The sequence below is a fragment of the Dendropsophus ebraccatus genome, chromosome 5 (genome assembly GCF_027789765.1).
Source record: "Dendropsophus ebraccatus isolate aDenEbr1 chromosome 5, aDenEbr1.pat, whole genome shotgun sequence".
In the NCBI taxonomy this organism is placed as follows: Eukaryota; Metazoa; Chordata; class Amphibia; order Anura; family Hylidae; genus Dendropsophus; species Dendropsophus ebraccatus.
In genome coordinates this window covers 7,186,767-7,207,695 of record NC_091458.1, presented here as the reverse complement: position 1 = coordinate 7,207,695, position 20,929 = coordinate 7,186,767, and the positions used below count along the sequence as shown (strand labels likewise).

The window sequence follows — 20,929 nt, the reverse complement described above, 5'->3', positions numbered from 1 at the left end:
CTCTGTGCACTCTCCCCCAGTAGTATACAGCCCTCCTGTGCGCTCTCCCCAGTAGTATATAGCCCCCCTGTGCGCTCTCTCCCCCAGTAGTATATAGCCTCTCTGTGCACTCTCCCCCAGTAGTATACAGCCCTCCTGTGCGCTCTCCCCAGTAGTATATAGCCCCCCTGTGCGCTCTCCCCCAGTAATATATAGCCCTCCTGTGTGCTCTCTCCCAGTAGTATATAGCACCCCGTGCGCTCTCCCCCAGTAGTATATAGCCCCCCCTGTGCGCTCTCCCAGAGTATATAGCCCCTCTGTGCGCTCTCCCCCAGTATATAGCCCCTCTGTGCGCTCTCCCCCAGTATGCAGCCCCTCTGTGCGCTCTCCCCCAGTATGCAGCCCCTCTGTGCGCTCTCCCCCAGTATACAGCCTCTCTGTGCGCTCTCCCCCAGTATATAGCCCCTCTGTGCGCTCTCCCCGAGTATGCAGCCCCCCTGTGCGCTCTCCCCCAGTAATATATAGCCCTCCTGTGTGCTCTCTCCCAGTAGTATATAGCACCCCGTGCGCTCTCCCCCAGTAGTATATAGCCCCCCCTGTGCGCTCTCCCAGAGTATATAGCCCCTCTATGCGCTCTCTCCCCCAGTAGTATATAGCCCCCCTGTGCGCTCTCCCCCAGTATATAGCCCCTCTGTGCGCTCTCCCCCAGTATGCAGCCCCTCTGTGCGCTCTCCCCCAGTATGCAGCCCCTCTGTGCGCTCTCCCCCAGTATACAGCCCCTCTGTGCGCTCTCCCCCAGTATATAGCCCCTCTGTGCGCTCTCCCCCAGTATGCAGCCCCCCTGTGTGCTCTCTCCCAGTAGTATATAGCACCCCGTGCGCTCTCCCCCAGTAGTATATAGCCCCCCCGGTGCGCTCTCCCAGAGTATATAGCCCCTCTGTGCGCTCTCCCCCAGTATGCAGCCCCTCTGTGCGCTCTCCCCCAGTATACAGCCCCTCTGTGCGCTCTCCCCCACTATATAGCCCTCTGTGCGCTCTCCGCCACTATATAGCCCTCTGTGCGCTCTCCCCCAGTAGTATAGCCCCCCCCCTTTTTATACCATAAAAAAAAAAAAACTTATATTCACCGGGGTTCGGGCGTCTCCTCTTCTCTCCCCCCTTGTGGCTGCACTTCAGCAGTCATTAGAGGCCGCACTTCCCTTGTCCAGGCGACGGCGCAGTGACGTCACCCGAGTGCCGACACCAGAGGGGGAGCGCTGACTCTTGTGACCGCTGCGGCCAGCGAGAGGTGACTGACAGGGATGGAGCCAATGGCTTCCTCTCTGTCAGTGCTGCTGCTGCTCGGTATCTATGAGCGCTCGTTACGATACCGGTCCTCAAGTTGAGGACCCCTGCTCTAGGCCTTTCTTCTGCACACCACCCATCATGGCATACAGACAGCCCAAAAATTTGAGGGACAAAGTGGCCGACCTTGGTCCATCTCCAGGCACCAATACTATACAAACATATGTTGGCAGACCCATGTTCCCATGTCTGCACTATGGCAATTTTAACGAGACGCTATAAGGTTAAACAATTGTACGTCATAGGACAGGTTATAGCTTTCCAACTTAGCAATGTCTTACCTGTAGAACAGACTTTGTGGTATATGTTTGACAATGTCTATGTGGTATGCTGTATGTGGGCAATAAAACAGGGAAGTGCAGGGTACATCTGAAACATCGTAAATCCACCAGCGTGGTGGAAAAGGTATCCTCAGTGGAATAATGGTAACAAACTCAGGCAAAAACCAACAATAGCAATAGGAACAGACAAAGCATGAGTTGATAGAAGAATATAACAGTGCAGGTGTCAGGGACTGGATAGGAGGGCCCCTTGCCTAATTTATTGAGTACTCTGCCAGGATGTGGTGAACCTGGAGCATGCTGGAGTCCATCCGAACCCAAGCATTCGGCATTTGATTAGCGGTGGCTGCTGACGTTGGATAAAGCCCTAAGGCTATGTGGAAAACATGGATATAGTCATTGGCTGTATCCATGTTTTCCAGACAACCTTAGAGCTTTATCCAACTTCAGCAGCCCCCGCTAATCAAATACCAAACATTCGAGTTGCTCGAGGTTGGCTCATCTCTATTAGTTACCCTTCTCAGCAGTTCCTTAGGACGTTTGGGGGCATTTACACTTTAGTTGTTAGCAACGCTCCTGTGCCTCTGATAGATAACAACAGTTCTCAGTCGCTCCTTGCAACTAACCTATGTTCAAGCTCACTATAATTTAAGCATCTCCTCAGGACATACTACAAATTGTGCGCCCTAATGGATGTCAGCAGTCTATTGTAACAGCTCTGTTTGTAAGTTCCATATATTGTTAACAGCATTCCACCTCTCAAATAGTCAATACTAGCTGGTTCTCACCCAAAGCAGGCTCAGGCTCAGTGACTCCTCCAAGGGAAAGCACTTCAGTCATCGCGGCTTCCCCAGTCCTCCAGCCTGCATAGCCCCATTTAGTCTTCTCAGTGTCTTTTGGCCCAAAACAAATTGCAGGAATTAAGGACACTTATCTTCCTCACATAGGCCCTCCACTCTGCTCAACGCTCCCTGACTCTTAGTCCGGATAAAACCCATTGATTCAAGCCATGTTCCTTATGCACTTCAGCTACCGCCATACTTCAGCATCTAGCCACGGTATACGACACCACAGGAAGCCGGCAGGAGATGGAGGGGGGGGGGGGGGGCGTTGTGCAGACATCACGCACATACATTCTTTCACATGACGAACCCCATTTCAATTATTAGAGACCCATGTTTGTCCATGCAGGAACAATAGAGGCATTCTAGGTAGACAGGGGAAGTAGGAGGAGAAGGGATGGGAGGGGGGGCAAGGTAATGCTGCGGAACCCAAATGTTATGAATAAAATATCCGCGGTGCAGAAATTGGACCAGCCTTTTACTGAAATCTTGAGCCAGATGGGTAATATTAAAGAAGTAGTCTCATTAATACCCAATGATCTGAGTAAAATCAGGGAAAGAACTCAGGAACTCAGTATCAGCTGAAAGACTTGTTAGTGGCTTACCCTACTCCTGAGACTTGAGAGGACACTATGGGGAGATTTATCAAACTGGTGTAAAGTAGATTTGTCTTAGTTGCCCCTATCAACCTATCAGATTCCACCTTTCATTTTTCAAAGAATCTGTGATTAATTGAAGGTGGAATCTGATTGGTTGATAGGGGAAACTAAGACAATTCTACTTTACACCAGTTTGATAAATCTCCCCCTAAGACTTTGGCTATACGTGTGGACAGACGTGTGCGAGACAGGCGGAAGGAAAGGGGGACCCTTGAACCTCTTAGAAATCTGCCTCCTGTAAGTTCTTCTCCTAAATTCTCCTCTCCTGTTTCTCCACCACAAGAGGGACCCATGCAAATCACGTCCACTGATGCCAGGACCAGAAGGGCGTATCGGTTACAAAATCAGCTGTGTCTATACTGTGGAAAGGCCGGACATCAGGAATGCTCCTCCAGACCTGGACCACTGCCGGTAAACTCCAGCACCTGAGTGACTATTGAGGGAGTCATTCAGGCGCACAGGTAACCTTCAATAAAAAGAATAAGTTGATGTTACCAATTTCTTTAAGTTTGGGAGATAACTACATCTCCGGTTACGCATATAGATTCTGGGGCGTCAGACAATTTCATAAACTAGTCTTTCTGGTCCAGTCTGGGAGCGTGTCCGCTTCAGCTTAAATGCCCGTTGAACATGGAGCGGACTTTACTCCTCTGGCTCAGGGGAAGGTACGATATGTTACTCCTCACCTTGTGGTAAAGGTAGGGTTAATTCACTTTGAAATGTTGGACTTTCTTATTATGGAAAACCTGTCTACAAATGTTATTTTGGGTTTACCCCAGCTGGATCAGCACAACCCAGTGTTTGACTGGTCCAGCAGGGAACTCATCCAGTGGGGACGGAGGTGTGCTCCTCACTGTATTACCTTGACTCTAGCTGAAAGGAGAAATTCCGGAATTTTTGTCTGATTTTATTGATGTCTTTGATGAGAGATCAGTTGAGGAATTGCCTCCTCATCGTCCTTATGATTGTGCCATAGATTATTTCCAGAGTCCAAATATCCAAAGGGCAGGATATTTAATCTATCTAGACCAGAAAGAGAGGTTGATTGTGAATATATCAAGGATAATTTGCGCAAAGGTCATAACCGTCCTTCTTGTTCCCCTCTGGGGGCAGGTTTCTTCTTTGTGGGTAAGAAGGATGGCCGCCTGCGCCCTGAATAAGATCACGATAAAGAACCAGCATCCTCTTCCTCTGATTCCTGACCTGCTTAACCAGATAGTGGGGGCTCGGGGGCGTGGCCTGGACAGCGAGGAGAGCAGACGCATGTGAGAGCTGCTCCGTGAGAACCCCACTATTTCATTATCCTGAACTGATCCTGAGCACAATGGTTAACAGAAACTTGGGTGGTAGACTGGTAGCATCAGTTACCTGCAAGATGAGCCCCACCAGAGCGCAAATGGCAGCAGCGGAACGGCTGGTGGAGTTCGCCTAACACGAGGCCCAAGATGGCGCCGGAACCTACTCTGAAAGAAACTGATCAAAATAGAGGCACACAAATGCTTCCTTTTTTCTCATCCATTTTGCAAAAAACTAATGGGAAAAAAAATGGCTGCAATAACACAGTGTGAACCATGTCTAAAAGAGCTTGGCTACAAAGCTATGCTAGGGGAGGATTTTACGCAAAAAAAATAAAAATTTGCACTAGTTAATAGAACAACCCCTCTCATACATTGAAAAAAGGTGCAAGCATTGAAAACTGATATAAAATAGCGCAAAACCCTTAATAAGTCTTGGATAGGTATTTATGAAGTGTACAAAATCTCCTTATTAGCCAAAAAAAACCCCATAATGATAAATGTCCCCTATGGCCCTATTCACACTGAGCAAGAATGTTGGAATTCTGCGTCGGAGCACTCAGCCGCGGAATCCCGCCGTGCTCAGTGTGCTGCTTTGAGTGAAGGAGAGGGCGCGCGCTCCTCCTCTGCCGCCGCTCTCTTCTCAAAGAAATGACATGTCAGGACAATGACAGGAAGAAGCGGACGCCTTCACTCACAGTGAGACACTGAGCACGGCGGGATTCTGCGGTGAAGCGTTCCACCGTGGAATTCCGACGTTCTTGCTCAGTGTGAACGGGGCCTATAGGGGAGGCAACCAATCAGATTCCACCTTTCATTCCTCACAGACTCTTTGGAAAATGAAAGGTGAATTTGTTGCTAGGGGCGACTGAGCCAGTTTCACTTTACACCATGTTTGATAAATCTCCTCCCATGTTTGATAAATCTCCTCCCATGTCTGATAAATCTCCTCCCATGTTTGATAAATCTCCTCCCATGTCTGATAAATCTCCTCCCATGTCTGATAAATCTCCTCCCATGTTTGATAAATCTCCCCCTATGTGATTAGATTTTTAAGATTAACATCCGTAGCTTCTCACCTAACTTAGCAGACAAAGCCGAATCCCCAATAAAATAAAAAGTATTTCTTATGTCTATCACTCAATGCTACTGATTTCATGGGGGTATAAAATAACACACTGATTGGCCGGGCGGGAGAGCAGTACACCGGGACCCCGTGCAGCGAGGAGAGGTAATGTATACAGAGCGGGTGCGGGAGCTTGGCGGCAGCAGAAGGGGTTAAGGGTCCGGCAGAATTACATACACGCAGCGGTTGTTCAGACAGCGCGACAGTGAACTGCCAGGACCTGACAGAGTTGCAGCGAGATATAAGCTGCGAGTCTGTACGTGTGAACTGACCCTTAGGAAGGATTTATCACAGATACAGATGAATCCCGGAAAGGACGGGGTCAGCATGTCGTGTCTCCCTGGTTCTATATTGGTGAGCCCAAAGGACCATTTCCTCTGGTGGGCCCCTGGTACCCCAGTCCGACACTGGACAGAAGCGGTCCCCAAACTAAGACATCCCCGGCCTCCTTCCTTCCTCCGTGAAGTCTGTTTGATGAGAAGAGCGGGTATCAAGCAGAGCATCAGGCACCCCAGTACCCAGCATCCAGTACTACTGACAGCCGGGAGGTGCCGCTCAGTAGTACCAGGTGCTGGGGTGCCAGCCTGCCAGCCATGCCAGGGTATACACCGCGCATACACCATACACCACGCTGGGGCGCCGGGGGGCCTCAGAATGCAAAATGCCTAGGGCAGCATGAATTCTAAATACAGGCCTGCATCTATGGCAGGGTCCCGTGGAGAACTACAGCTACCAGGACACCACTGGGGATTGGGGGGGGGGGAGAACTACAGCTACCAGGACACCAGTGGGGATGGGGGGGGGGGTGTGGCAGCTACAGCTACCAGGACACCACTGGGGATGGGGGGAGGGTAATTACAGCTACCAGGACACCACTAGGGGTTGACTACAGCCACCAGGGGCATTATTACTATATGGGGGCACAGCAGGGGACATTATTACTATATGGAGTGCACCGCAAGAGGCAATAGTACTATATGGGGACACAGCAGGAGGCATGATTACTATATGGAGGCACAGCAGGAAGCATTATTACTATATGGGGTCTACAGCAGGGACATTATTACTATATGGGGACATAGCAGGGGACATTATTACTATATGGGGTCTACAGCAGGGACATTACTACTATATGGGGACATAGCAGGGGACATTATTACTATATGGGGTCTACAGCAGGGACATTATTACTATATGGGGACATTATTACTATATGGGGTCTACAGCAGGGACATTATTACTATATGGGGACATAGCAGGGGACATTATTACTATATGAAGGCACAGCAGGAGACATTATTACTATATGGGGTACACAGCAGAGACATTATTACTATATGTGAACACAGCAGAGACATTATTACTATATGTGGACATAGCAGGGGACATTATTACTATATCGGGACATAGGAACTTTATAACTATTTGGGGCACAGCAGGGGGCAACCCACATACCTCCAAAAAAATTGTGGCCCGGGGCCTCCACCAACCTTAATCCGGCCCTGCTTATCATCGGTGTAACCCCCCGTCGCTTAAAACCAGGGATGCTGAATGCCCCTCACCAGCACGCATTGCATTCCCACAGGCCTGACCGTGCCTTAGGCCCCAACCAGCATTTCCCCGCCTGTGTTCTTTTCCGTGTCCTATAGCCCTTCCACATTTCAAAAATTTTCACGACTCACTCATCTCTAATTATCACATTCTTCTTTTTGTTCTAGATTGTTGTTATGGACTTGCTGTTTGCACCTCTAGTGTACTATTATTATATGCCGTGGCTGCCACTATCTTACATTTATATTATATTTCCCCTAAGATCCTCAATCTACTCCTCAGCCCTCTCTTCACTAATATTTCCTGGAATAACACGTATACTGTTAAAGTGTCGCTATCGTTTATTTATTTTTTTTTTGCAGAAATCAATAGTCCAGGCGATTTTAAGAAACGTTGTAACTGGGTTTATAAGCTGGAAAATGCATTTTTATCACGAAAAAGCAGTTTTAGGGTAGCTTCACACGTACCGACTCGCAGCGTTAATAACGCTGCGAGTCGGCTAGGTACTGGCAGATCACTTTCGCTACATACACACAGCGGTCTAAACGATTGCTGCGTGTATGTAATTCTGCCGGCCGCTTAACCCCTTCAGCCGCCGCCCCCTCCGCCTTTGTATACATACCTCCTCGCTCCACGGGGTCCCGGCGTCCTGCTCTCCCGCCCGGCCAATTAGTGTGTTGCCCTGCCGCAGCCACTGATTGGCCTGGCGCGAGAGCAGGACGTCGGGACCCCGTGGAGCGAGGAGGTATGTATACAGAGCGGAGCGGGAGGCGGGCGGCATCAGAAGAGGTTAAGCGGCCGGCAGAATTACATACATGCAGCGGTCGTTCAGACCACTGTGTGTATGTAGTGATAGTGTTCTGCCAGGACCTAGCCGACTCGCAGCGTTATTAACGCTGCAAATCGGTACGTGTGAAGCTCTCCCCCCGTCTTCATCATTTGCAGTGAATGAGAGAGAGGAGGGGGGGCCTGGGGAAAGTCTTTTTGAATGCAGATAATGGCATATTTGCCTAAAATCGCCTGGACTATTGATTTCGGGGAAAAAAAAAAAAAAAGAAACAAACGACATTGACTCTTTAACGTCAGGATTGCGCATTCTCCAGATATCCACCAGACCTGCTTCAATGAACATCTTAGCCATGGGAGTTGGTGTGTCTGTCAAAGAAACACCAGCTGCTGCCAACTTGTCAAGACAAGGATTTAGTAAATTATTGAGGTCTCCTATTCGCAACGTGGGCAAAGGCGGAAGATTAGATAATAGAAGCAGTTCTTTATCAGAACACTCTGGCTATAGGGGGGCAGGTATATATATTGCTACCAGTATAATAGACACTCTGTAGATGGTACAATGTAGGCAAACATACCTGAGTCCACAGAAGAAGAATGACAGATAGAAGATAAGCTGCTATGTATTAGTATGGACACCCCACAAGAATATGTAGTGTACACAGAGTAATAAGCATGAGATATCATACGATCCTGGCGTAAGCTCTTACGTAGTGTCAACTGTGCAGCCGTAGATCGTATACTTCCCATTGTACGCAAACTACGTAAGTCTCCGTCCGCTTATTCACGGAACGCGCTACAGACGGAAACTTACGTAGTGTAAACATAGCCATATGTAGCTTGTATTCCATTGTGTTTCATTACAAATATGAAGGGCAAAGGGAGCGAAAGGAGATAATGAGGGCACAGTAATGTAGCATTCAGTACCTGGAGCATGTATGACATCTAGTGGCACAATGCGGTATGACAACCTAACAACAAACGTCAAACAAAAAACAAAGGGGGAGATTTATCAAAGGGTGTAAAATTTAGACTGGTGCAAATTACCCCCAGCAACCAATCACAGCTCAGCTTTTGCAGTGCTGAAAGGAAAGCTGAGCTGTGATTGGTTGCTGTTGGCAGTTTGCACCAGTCTAAATTTTACACCCTTTGATAAATCTCCCCCAAAGTGTGTAAGCATTGTCTCTTTTTTGGAGACTGCAACCAAGGTTCACTATACAGGAAAAAAGCACACTGTGGTGAGCAGCACTCAGTACAAACAAATAAGAAGGGAAACAGGTTTGTTCATCCTGGCCGCCCACCACCCATTATTACAGGGAGATTGTCATTCACATACCCCTTAGGCAACAGTAAATGTAAAGCATATTATAAACCCGAAATCAACATAACATAGCAGAAAATGTTACCATCCCGGTACAAGATTTGGCACGGACTAACAATAGTTCTTCTAAGAACAATCAATTCCGTCTCGCTTCCTGCTTAATACTGCGTTCGTTAGCGTCCAGCTGCAGTGTCCCAGAACAGAGTATTTATTTGTCACTTTATCTCTACACCTTTATTATAGCCAGTTCTGTTCTGGAAAGCTATGGTCCACAGCAAACTGTGTATTGTGTCACCCCCTCAGTGTTCAGGTCTGCTGTTTCACTCATTTCCAGGTATATTCAGTCCTATATGTCCTAAAGGTGTGATGATGCAAAGGCTTGGTGTATCACATGACCGTGCCCTGTTGCCATGGTAGCCCCAATAGCCATCGAGCTTTGGCTAGGAATACCATGTAACTTCCTGTTCTACCTCAGTCTTCTTTCCACCTTCAGGGAAGAAGGGTGTGTGTGACCTCTCTCTCTGCTAGGAGAGAGGTCTCTGTGTGCTCTGCTGCTACAGTCCATTGGCTGTGTTCCTGTCTCAAGTCTCAAGATCCTCAGCTGGGTGTCGTTTTCAGTTATCCTTCTCATCATCTCATTCCATCTACTGCAAGTACTCATCTCAGATTCATTCCACCCAGCATCTCATCTCCAGTATTACTACTACTATCCTCATCATCTGGCAAGCTACTCTCACAGCCTTATTGCAGCATCACCCATTCTTTGCCTTATTCAAGTCTGCCTTATACCCGGTTGCATCCGGAGAGACTGTTGCTACAATTTACCACCGTTATAATAAATACACAACTACCGTTGTTTCTAAATCTTTACATTGGTGTAATTATTGGTGCTGTGACTAAGGACAACGAAGAATTGATGCTCAGCCTCCGCTTGGTCAGGTGCCCGGACGACAGCTGCAATCCCTCGTGCCTATACCGTGACCACTATCCAGCAAGCAGCTGGCCCGGTTCCTGCCTAGTACTACAACTCTCAGCGGAGTGTCCCTCTGGGCATGGCATCTTTTTGGCGTCACGAACAGGATTGGAATACGTTGTGCTGACTGCCAGCCATTCTCAAGGTACGCTACAGATCCCCAGAAACACCTTGCCATATCACCATGGGAGTAATCGAGGTGCTCAGGGCCCTAAACAGTGTGCAAGATGACCGCTGTCCCTTACTATTCGTAACTGCGCCATACCCCGGTGAGAAGGGGGTTAATTGCCATGCTGCCCAAGCGCGGGAATCGCCCGGCGCCATAGACTTTACGGTGGATCCTCCTGATTGGCTGCCTGTGCCGGATGACGCCACTGTTGCCGGGAAGACTACTGGGCCGGAACTTCAGCCTCTGCGCTCCGCCTCCTCCCAGGTCCTCAAGACCACGCCAGTGCGCAGCAAGATGGCGTCCTGTAGGGAGTGCTCACCGGCTACTGCTGCACCTGCACCGATCCGGCATGCCTGCTGGCCCCGCTGCCCTCAGACAGCGACAGCAGATGGGGATCTCCGAGGACCGGAGCCGGGCCTCTACCCCAAGCAGCCCTGAAGCAAGCAAGGAAGTCTCTTCTGGCCTTAGCGGCCCCTCGAGCCCTGACTCCTCCGGTTCTTCAAAGTATACTTTCTCCATGGGGCCATCCCTCTCCTCCGAGGACAACCGGATTCTGGATGAGTCTCCTCAAGTACCTCTTAACCCTGATCCCGGGGGAAAGACTTTCCGAAAAGGTCCTATCTCTCCGGGCCTATGGCGCCCTCTTGGGCGTGACTCCCCGCCGTTGCCACAATGGGTGTTTGGTCGGGAGCCCAAAGTGATGCAGATAGTGGACGACATCCAAAGGGCCCTCTCCCTCTTGCCGCCTGCCACTAGAGCTGCCCCCACTATGGCTACTACTGTGCCTGCGGCCTCTACTACTGCCTGGCAGACCACCACAGCTCCGATTGCTAGTGATGGGTCTTTTGCCAAAACCGGCCTAGCGCCGGAATCACTACCAGTGGTGCCCTATCCCGATCACGCCCCACTCTGGGGTCACCCCTACACCCCATACCTGAGTCTAATGCCGCGTCAGAGCGACTCTTCATCCGTAAATTATAGCAACCCAGACCAGGCGCGGCCCCTATGGAGAAAAGAAGGGGAGCTGTTACTAAATTTGATAAACGTAGGAGATATGGGCTGATCATGGACTCCTACACTGGGCTGCTGGTGCTGGTCAACCGGAGGGCTGCGATGAGGGACTATCAGCCAGCCTACTTGAACAACCTCACTGCTGGGGAAGTTGTGGAGTATACTCTCGTGGGGTCCCCAAAGGGTCCTTGGGCTGCAGCCGTTACCAGGCCCAAGAATCCGGTCCAAAGGCCTTTCTTACCAACCCCTTCAGAAAACTGGGATGAAGACCGGCAGGATTTTAAATCTCTGGGTTCTATCACTGCTGCTTCCAAGGCTTCAGGTTCAGCTACTACCCCTGCCCACTCCACTGCTCCTGCTGCCGTGGCTAAGGCCGCCTGTTCCACCACATCAGTGACGTACCACGTGGCACCCGTCATCTCCCCCATCACCACCGTGACGCCCAGCATTGTGGTCACTACTGCGTCCAGTGAGGCTCCTACTCCGGCACCCTCACATTATTATCCATGGGAGAAAAAGAAGAAGCCTACTCAGGGTCCTCCTGCATCCTTTTGCGATGCCCTGGCCCCTGGGGCCACTTCCACAGTGCTGTTGTTATGAGCGGGCAATAACCGGGGCAGCTGCAGGGTGTATACTTGTCACGGTATAGGCGTGAGGGCGGTACAGCTGTAGGGCCGGTCTGTGGAATCTGCGGGTGATGATGGGCATGTGATTCCTCGCTGCACCTAGTCAGGGCACCAGTTAGTGGACACCAATGCCAGGGTTCAGTAACAGCGGTTTAATTATAGATGAGGTAACTAGTAGCAACAGTTCTGTCTGGTTGCAACCGGGTATATAGCAGGCTTTGACAGGTAAAGCAAGAGTGATGCTGCATAGGCTGTGAGAATACGTGCCGGATGATAGGAGTAGGAGTATGAGAGAGATAGCGTTGCTGGGTAGTTTAACTTGAGAAGAATACTTGCTGTGAATCCTTGTAGCGATTAGGAGAGATAACGGAATGACACCCAGAGCACTTGATCCACACTTCTAATGGTGAAGTGGGACCTGCAAAGAGTCCAACTCCTCTGAGGTAGGAGAGAGACAACACACACCACCTCCTTGCTTGGAAGCAGGAGGAAGACTCACTTGTTAGGAGGAAGTGGGAGGTCACATGGTTGCTCCTGGCCAGAGCTAGTCGGCCATTGGAGGAACCATGGTTACAGGGCACTGGCACGGTCACGTGATCAACAGCCTTGCATACCACTGTACAATGCAATAATACACAGGAATACATGAGAATATGCATGAGAATGCACATAACCAGAGAATACCAGGGGAAAACCAGCAGCAGTTGCAGTGCAAACACTTACCAGAACAGGCATTGACATAGCAATAGAGGCATAGCAATAGAAAGGAGCATAATAGGAGTAGTAGTCTGCATGTTCTGGGACACTGCACTTTCATTAAGATTCGCTACAGAGATCAGAATACAGTATACACATCCTTAATCGTGGGCTCAGTAACTGGTGCAGGGTCTAGAGGAGCTGCACTGCCCCCTCCCTCCTCCTCTACAATACAGTCTGCAGAAGCTGTGGCTGCCAGTGTACCTGGAGTTCTCCTGGAGAAACATCGTCCTGCTCCTCATCTCCCTACTCTACCTCAGGCTGTACATCTGCATATTTGCCTAGTCTCGCCGCCAGGTCACACAACCGATCCGAGGCCGCAGCACCATCTTGTTTTTTGTGGGGTCGCTGTGCCCGACTCCTTTCCTGCCTTCCCCCTCATCTGCTTAGTGTATACCATGGCTGCAAAGGGTATGGGCGGCTTCTTGGGCACTTCAGGGACCGGGTGGTGCAGTTTTTATCAGGTGATAAGGGCTGTGACGGATGATAGACAGGATAGGGTGGCAGGAGCTCCGGGCCGCGCGTCCGCTCACATCTCCGCTCAGGCCACGCCCCTTCACTAATATTTCCACAGGAATCTGACCCCATCTATGATAGGAGCCATACTAACAGGCATGGAGTATAAGGACAATAAATGTATCAGATATTTGTCAGAACATTAATAACACAGAAATGTAACAATAAGTCAGCCACTTACCCCAGATCCTGCAGGTTATGTAGAACTGGTGCGAGTCTCTCTAATCCTTCAGGGCCCAATGAACATCCTGATAGATTAAGTTCTTCCATATTTGTGCAGGTTTCCATGATGAATGATAACACAGTGCAGTCTAGAGTTGACATGTGGACATCAGAAAGGTCTAATCTTCTGTATGATTGTAATGATTCCTGCACTAGAGGTTTATTCCGGGATTCATACAGATAGTAGAATGTCCTAAGGAGATGTCGCTTCTTGTCTTCACTTTCCTCCAGCCTCTGTTCTTCTAGAATAAGGTTCCTCAGCCAAGTGATGACATCTCTGGAGGCCTGAGCCGCTTGTGTGTCCAGGTATCCAGTTAGCATTGACCTGGTGGAGGCGTCTGATAGACCACACAGGAAACGGAGGAACATCTCACTACGTCCATCACAATAGAATTTGGCTTTATTTAGTGATTGCTGTAACTTCTCAGGAGAATAATCAGCATAATGCACCAAGGCAGAGAAGAACTCCTGAACAGTGAGATGTAAGAAGGAATAGGTCACAGGTTCCCCCAATTCCATCAGAAAACTTGATAAGAGCTTTGACTTATTGTCCACATGGAAGGAATCCAGATCTCGATCATCAAAAATAATCCTATGATGCATGACCCCATGTTCTGCCATCCATCCGATGGACTGCAGGACCTTCTGAGCGTCACTTTTCTCCAGGCTGTGATTGGCCAGGATGTTGGCGACAAATATGGCAAAGAGCTGGGTGACTGTTTTGGGTAATAATGATGGCGGCTGATCACTACTTGTTGTCTGGAAGCTTCTGGATAACACTGTACAGATGATCCAGCAGTAGGACGGGAGGTAACAGAACGTGTACAATGTGTCATTCTGCTTCACATAAGTAAAAGCCTTTTCTGCCAGATCAGGGTCAGAGAAGAAATTCTCAAAGTACGTCTGTCGTTCTTCTGGAAAAAACCCGATAATTTCTACTATTTGCTGGAAAACATGACAATTAGTTGATGCCAGTCTGGTGGGACGACTGGTCATTAGAACAGAACAACCATTAAGAAGAGACTTTCTCACCAAACTAACCACAATCTGACCCCAATGTCCGCGCTCTCTAGGATTAGAGCACAAGTAACGTGATGTCAAATTAATTGTGTGATTGCTTTCATCTAATCCATCAAATATGAAGAGAAGTTTCTTTGGATCTTGTAAGATGTTCTCAATCTGCGGCTCCAGATAAGGGTATTGTTGGAGGATCATGGTCTCCAGACTAACCTCATCCAGTCTGTTCAGCTCCCGGAATTTGAAGAAGAAGACAAAAGAGAATCTTTGATAGAGATCGCCCCTCACCCAGTCATAGACAAACTTCTGCATCAGTGTGGTCTTCCCTACACCCGGCACTCCGCTCACCATCACTATATGTGGCACAAGTCTGGATCGGTGGCACCAGCGGAACATCTTCTTGGGGGAAATTCGTTGTAACTTATTTTGAGTTTCCTTTAAATATTTCTCATGTTTTATCCCGGTCTCTATGAGCTCATTCACAGAGCGTTCCCTAAAGTTATCCGTGTAGACAATGACGAGGTTCACATAACGTGCCCACAATGGGAAGCTTTCCTCTTCCTGGTTACATTTTGGAGGTTTGTTCTCTGTAAGTTTCTCAGTTTTCTCATATAAATGTTCCTTGTGAAGTTTCTGGACATCTGTAGAGAATAGGAAGAGAAAGGTAAAATATAAGAAGCAGAAACATTACAGAATACAGTGGTAACTTGGTTTAAGAGCGTTTTGGTTTAAGAGCTCCCCCTGTAGGAGGAGTTTTGCACTGGTGGGAGGAGGTGTAAGTAGTTCAGTCTTATCAGGATTCTCATGGGAGAAGGACACACAAAGCAGATGTCCCTGCTGTAGCCAAGCCAGGGCCTGGCTCTGCCAGGACCCCTTTCCGGGACAAGTCAAGCTCAGTCTAGTCTAGTTAAGACACACGTGTATGAAGCAACCAGAGACACTCAGTTCTTTCACTCTGTATACTATTGCTACTATGCAGTGCTAGACACTACAACAGGGAGAAAGTCATGGATAAACCCAGCCCACACTGAGAACCACTCTACAAAGTGCAGGGTGGTATCCTGATACCCAGAGGAACTAGCCTGGATAGAACAAAGCTACCAGAAGACACCGGGACACCCTTGGATACTTAGCTTCACCCAGGTAACCACGGGTGGGGCTTGTATCACCCTATTAGGATGGGTAACTCGACACTGAAGGGCAGAAGGTGGTCAGACACTAGTCTAAACACGAGTACAAGTAAACTTCTCTCAAGTCTCAAGTATTGTTCTAAAGTTCCGGCAGTGCACAGTACTACTTTGGATTGGGACTCCCTTGACAAACTCCTCTCCTCTATGCTGTTCCACTCTACTCTCAACTATACAAATGAAAAATAAAATAAAATAGAATCCTTATAGAAACCTTATATATGTGATTCTATTTTATTTTATTTTATTTTTCATTTACTCGATCATTACTGCTTTTTCCACTATGCATACTGTGGACTGGTCAGGTCCAATCCACTTTTTACCAGTCACCTATGCTCCAATCTGAACACTGGATTTCACTGATTACCTATCATCCAATCATAGGTGAATGGCCCCTTTAAATATTGGACATCTCTACCATCATCACACAATACCCGCTGCTGAGGAAAGAGCCAAGAAGGCTCTGAAACGCGTCCAGCCAATCCCTAGATCTAATATAATCCACATCATAAAACTACATCCACGGAATTTTGTCCAACAAACGGCAGAATTTGAAATTGCCGCCAAAAACCCACGAGGTCCCGTGGGCATCAAGCTCATCTGAGCATGCGCAAGATATCCACTCCTTAAATCTGAAGGCAAACCTGGCCGCAGGCGCCTGCTACACCATTTGGAACAGCACTAGACCACGCCGCAAAGAGAAAGGAATAGCTCCACACGGGACCCGACCTGGCATGAAACCAGCAACCGGCAGAAGGGTGAGAGGTGCACATTGCACCATAAGCTATTTCTCTTATCAAGTAATAGTTGCCTTACATTCAACTAATGGCGTCTCTCTCTATTATAGTGAAAGTGCTGCACCACATTAAATGCTGCATTTCCCACTGATTACTATTAATTCAGGGAGGAACTTTTTTTTTCTTTAATTTATAAAATGCATCAAAATGAATGAAAAAACTGACTGCAAAAATGCGGCGTGAGCTCCCATTCCACCTGCACCCCCCCCCCCCCCACACACACACTGGTGCAGTTAACCTCCTCTGCTCCTCCACCGCCTGCAGTTAACTCCATTTGCCTTCACATGCAATTGACCCCCTCCACCCACTACCTGCAATTTACCCGCTTCACCCTGGTTGGTAATAACACGTGGTATGATTGCTTATAAAAAGTTTCCTAGGGGGACTTAAAGGGAATATCAAGGATTAAAAACACAAACAACGGCCATTATTTTTTTTTAACAATGACCGTTATCTGCACAACAACAGCCCCTGTCATGAAACAAGCCACTGCCCTCACATAGTGTGAACACAGCCTGAATATCTAAATTTAAAAAAAGTGTAAACGAAAAAAAAAGATTCAAATGTCAAAAAAAAAAATCTCAATTCCACTTCACAAATATTTTTTTTTACAGTCCTGCAATACATTACAAAAAAATCAAATCAAAAGTGACCAACATAAATTTGAAAACTAACGTCATTAGGGGGTTAAATCACACCAATTACAAATGGGTCAGGGGAAAAAAATTCTAGGAGCGCTTGTTTAAAAGTGTATATGCAGAAATGAAGAGATCCAGAAAACTAAGACATATATAACTACAAGAATCTCACCTAATCTTGAAAACAAACACAATGTTGGCAAAACTTAATTTCCCCCCTTTTTTTATCTTTAATTTTTTGTCATCTATATCAAACATATCACATAATATGAATCAAAACTTAAAAATTGACACTTACTTTACAATAGTCTTACACAATAATCCTAATATTTTATTACCCTTCTCATAAACAAACAACCTTTTTAACCCAAAAAAAAGAAAAAACTAGCGGCAGGACTTCCCCTAGGGGTGCCTAAAGCCAGCAGGACTACTCAACTGCTGGCGGGTGACCCTCAAGTTCCAGGCAGTTTAGACAGTAGGTTTACAGTGGCAATAGGTTACCCTACTGGAAAAGACACATGGAAACCTGTGTTGCTCCTTGGGTGTCTTGACAACTTGAGCATGTGTGCGCATGGAGTGATTTGGACAACTTGAAGAGGGAAAGAAGAAAATAACAAACACAAGCATACATTGGGCGCCCCATACATACCGTACAATTGTACGGTCCAATTGTTCAACATACTCTTTAGAAAAATACACTCTCTCTGAGGTTATCTATATGAACTTGCTTCTTACTAAGAGGAGAAGGAAAAATATATGACTCTATATGAAAATAAACTCTGGTTACTGTAAAGCAATAACTAACTTTATTAGAACCATCGTCCATGAAAAGGCTCTGAGAACAGGCACTGAAAAACTGTATAGTAACTGAGTGTCCTTTCAGCTCATGGCTGGATAGTGTACAACAAAGGGCTTGGTCAGGAGGACCAGGTACAAAACTTGAACGTTACGTAACTTTCTAACTAAGGCAATATAGTAAATACAGTAGCACACATATATATGGCATATAAACAATGGCAGCAGCTTTACTCTCTGTAGCGAGCTGGTGGTGTCCCTCGAGTTGAGCTCTCAGACCGTCTCAGCGTAAGGACACCTTCATCGGTAGCTTGCTCTGGAGCAGGTTGGTGGTCATCCACGGTATCCAGCTGGAGAGGAGGAGCTGTGGGAGGAGGGGTGACCGCAATGCCCACGGGGACCCCTTGATAGCCAATTGGCATGAGGAACAGATAAGTTTGTAACATATCCTCTAGAGAAGGCAGCTTAGGCGGGGTCTCCAGAGTCAGCAGAGGTGCCTGAAAAGGGGCTGGATAGAGGGCTGCGAGACTTTGCAGATCCTCTTTCGTACATCGCTTCATCCTATTCCGGTGCACAGTTTGGGGGGCTAGGCCCGACTTCTTGACATTGTACACGTCAGCCTCTGGATAGGGCATTGATCTTCTGATCGACAATCTCTCTGGCATTCTGGATCCTCCTCTGATGCTCCTGGACCCAGTCAGTGTTTGGCAGAGGGTTGAGTGTCAGGGACTTGAACTCCGAGGGCGCGGTCCTGAGGAAGCTGACCTTGACGCCCAAACATCAGAAGGGGGAGTAGCCAGAAAGGGGAGTAGCCAGTAGAAAGGGGAGTAGCCAGTAGAAAGGGGAGTAGCCAGTAGAACAGTGAGTGGTATTATTGTAGATCTCGACCAACTCGTCCAGCAGATGGGGCCACTCAACTGTTTTAGCCACAGAAGCCGTCCTTAGCATATTAATAAGGACCTGGTTAATTTTTTCACAGAGGCCATTCCCTTGAGGGTGATAGGCAGTGGTATGGATCTTCTTCGGTGATAGGTACACAGTTCATGGAAGAGTTGGGATTCGAATGCAGTCAGATCCCTGACAGGCACCACGACTACCCACTTGGAGTAGTGGTTGACCATGGTTAGAGCGTAGGTGTATCCGCACCTCGTCGGGGCCAACTTCACATGATTCAGGGTAACAAGTTGATTCAGCCTGTGGGACACAATGGGATGCAAGGGGGCTCTAGCCTCTCTTCCCCCGGCCTTAGTGATACTGCAAGCGGGGCACTCGGCACACCAATATTCGACATCGGCCCTCATCCCAATCCATCTTGGCGTCCCGCTGGGGAATCAGGATTTGATGGCACCTTTCCCCTGAGACTGGGTCCAGCGAGTTCCTCAGTATTAGGCCCTTGTGTAGGAAAAGTCTCTTCCGCTGCCTCCAGAGTCGTCTCAGCTCGACGTCCTGATAGAGCCTTTTAATTCGCATGGGTACTCGACCAGTGGAGAGGTAGTCATGGATCTCCCCCAGAACCCTGGACTCCTCCTGAACGGTTTGCCCCTGGTCACCTCTTGATGAGCACTCGATTTAGAGGAAGGTTCTTCCGCCTTAGCCGCATTCACGACACTCTGGGTGGTGAATCTTTGGTAGAAGGGGGGCATCTCAAGATCCTCCCTGTCACCATCCTCCGGGGGTTCCTCGCCTTTAGGCAGCCGAGACAAGTGATCCGCATTGACATTGGCCTTGCCGCTTCGGTACTTGATTTCGAAGTCAAAGTTCGCCAATCGGGAGGCCCACCGTTGTTCCAAGGCACCAAGCCAGGCGGTATTGAGCTAGCGGGTTGTTGTTCGTGTAGATAGTGAAAGGTGTGGCTGCGAGGTAGTCTTTGAATTTTTCGGTGACGGCCCACACTAGAGCTAGCAGTTCCAGTTTGAATGAGCTGTAGTTATTGTCATTCTTCTCGGCACCCCTTAGGCTTCGGCTGGCAAAGGCGATAACTCTCTCCCGATTGTCTTGGACTGGAGATAGCACGGCCCCAAGGCCTTGGAAGCTGGCATCAGTATAAAGCCGGAAAAGAAGATTATAATCAGATATGGTGATAGGGATTCGCTGCACCTTATTGATGTGTATGGAAATCCACCTACTTCGAGTGCACTACTGTCTCAGCGCTAGTACAGTAGTAATAAATAGGAAAAAGTAGTAGGCTCTCTAGAGACCCTACTTCTAGAGAGCCTACTACTTTTTCCAAGATTATAATCAGGATAGGCCAAGATGGGAGGTGAGGCTAACAGGGCTTTCAAAGTTCGGAACGCGGTCTCTTGCCCTTCGGACCACTCGACAGGGAGTCGTCGGTTGTAGTTCTCTCGAGGGCACCCATGGAGCAACTTATTGAGCGGCTCAGCCACCTGTGCAAAGTGAGGTATGAAACGGCGGTAGTAGCCGGCAAACCCGAGGAAACTTCTCACTTCCTTCACGGTCTTGGGGGTGTCCCAATTCTCCACAGCTGAGATCTTCTCGGGATCGGGCCGTATCCCTTCGGCACTCACGACATGCACCAAGTAGTTCACTTGTGGTTTGAGAAGATGACACTTAGACGGATTTATTTTCAGACCATGATCGATTAGGACCTGGATACCAGACAAAGCAAAGAAGAGTATATGCCATATGGTAAGTAAGCACACCAAAAATCATGAGATAAGCTCAAAATAACAGTACTTTATTCCACAGGTACAAAAAAGAGACATAAATAACACACATAGATCCAAAAAATTTAAAAACACTTAAAAAGCACACCAAACATGGAGACACCACGTAAGGTGTCATCCACCTTGACACCCCGTAAGAGAGTTGTTATGTGTCCTGCTCAAAATAATAAAGAAATAAACAACCCTTCAAAAGTGAAAATATCCAAACTGATACAAACAACAATATAATGATTAGGCAAATAGTACGGTGATACCCAAGCAATAAATAGTTACCACCTAACTAAGAAATGAACAGTGACACAACGGGGTGTCAATAAAGGGATCCCCACGCGTTCCGTCCGCACTACCGACT

General features: G+C 48.0%; 1 protein-coding gene across 4 annotated transcripts in view; it reads right to left on the bottom strand.

Annotated features, from left to right (window-relative positions):
* The window catches only part of LOC138792217 (NACHT, LRR and PYD domains-containing protein 3-like), a 105,481-nt gene that overhangs the window by 13,512 nt on the left and 71,040 nt on the right, over nucleotides 1-20,929 (bottom strand). For all 4 annotated transcript variants that reach the window (XM_069969360.1, XM_069969362.1, XM_069969361.1 and 1 more), the window contains one exon: nucleotides 13,416-15,114. In XM_069969360.1, coding sequence (XP_069825461.1) covers nucleotides 13,416-15,114 — 1,699 coding nt within the window. The remainder of the gene's footprint in view (nucleotides 1-13,415; nucleotides 15,115-20,929) is intronic.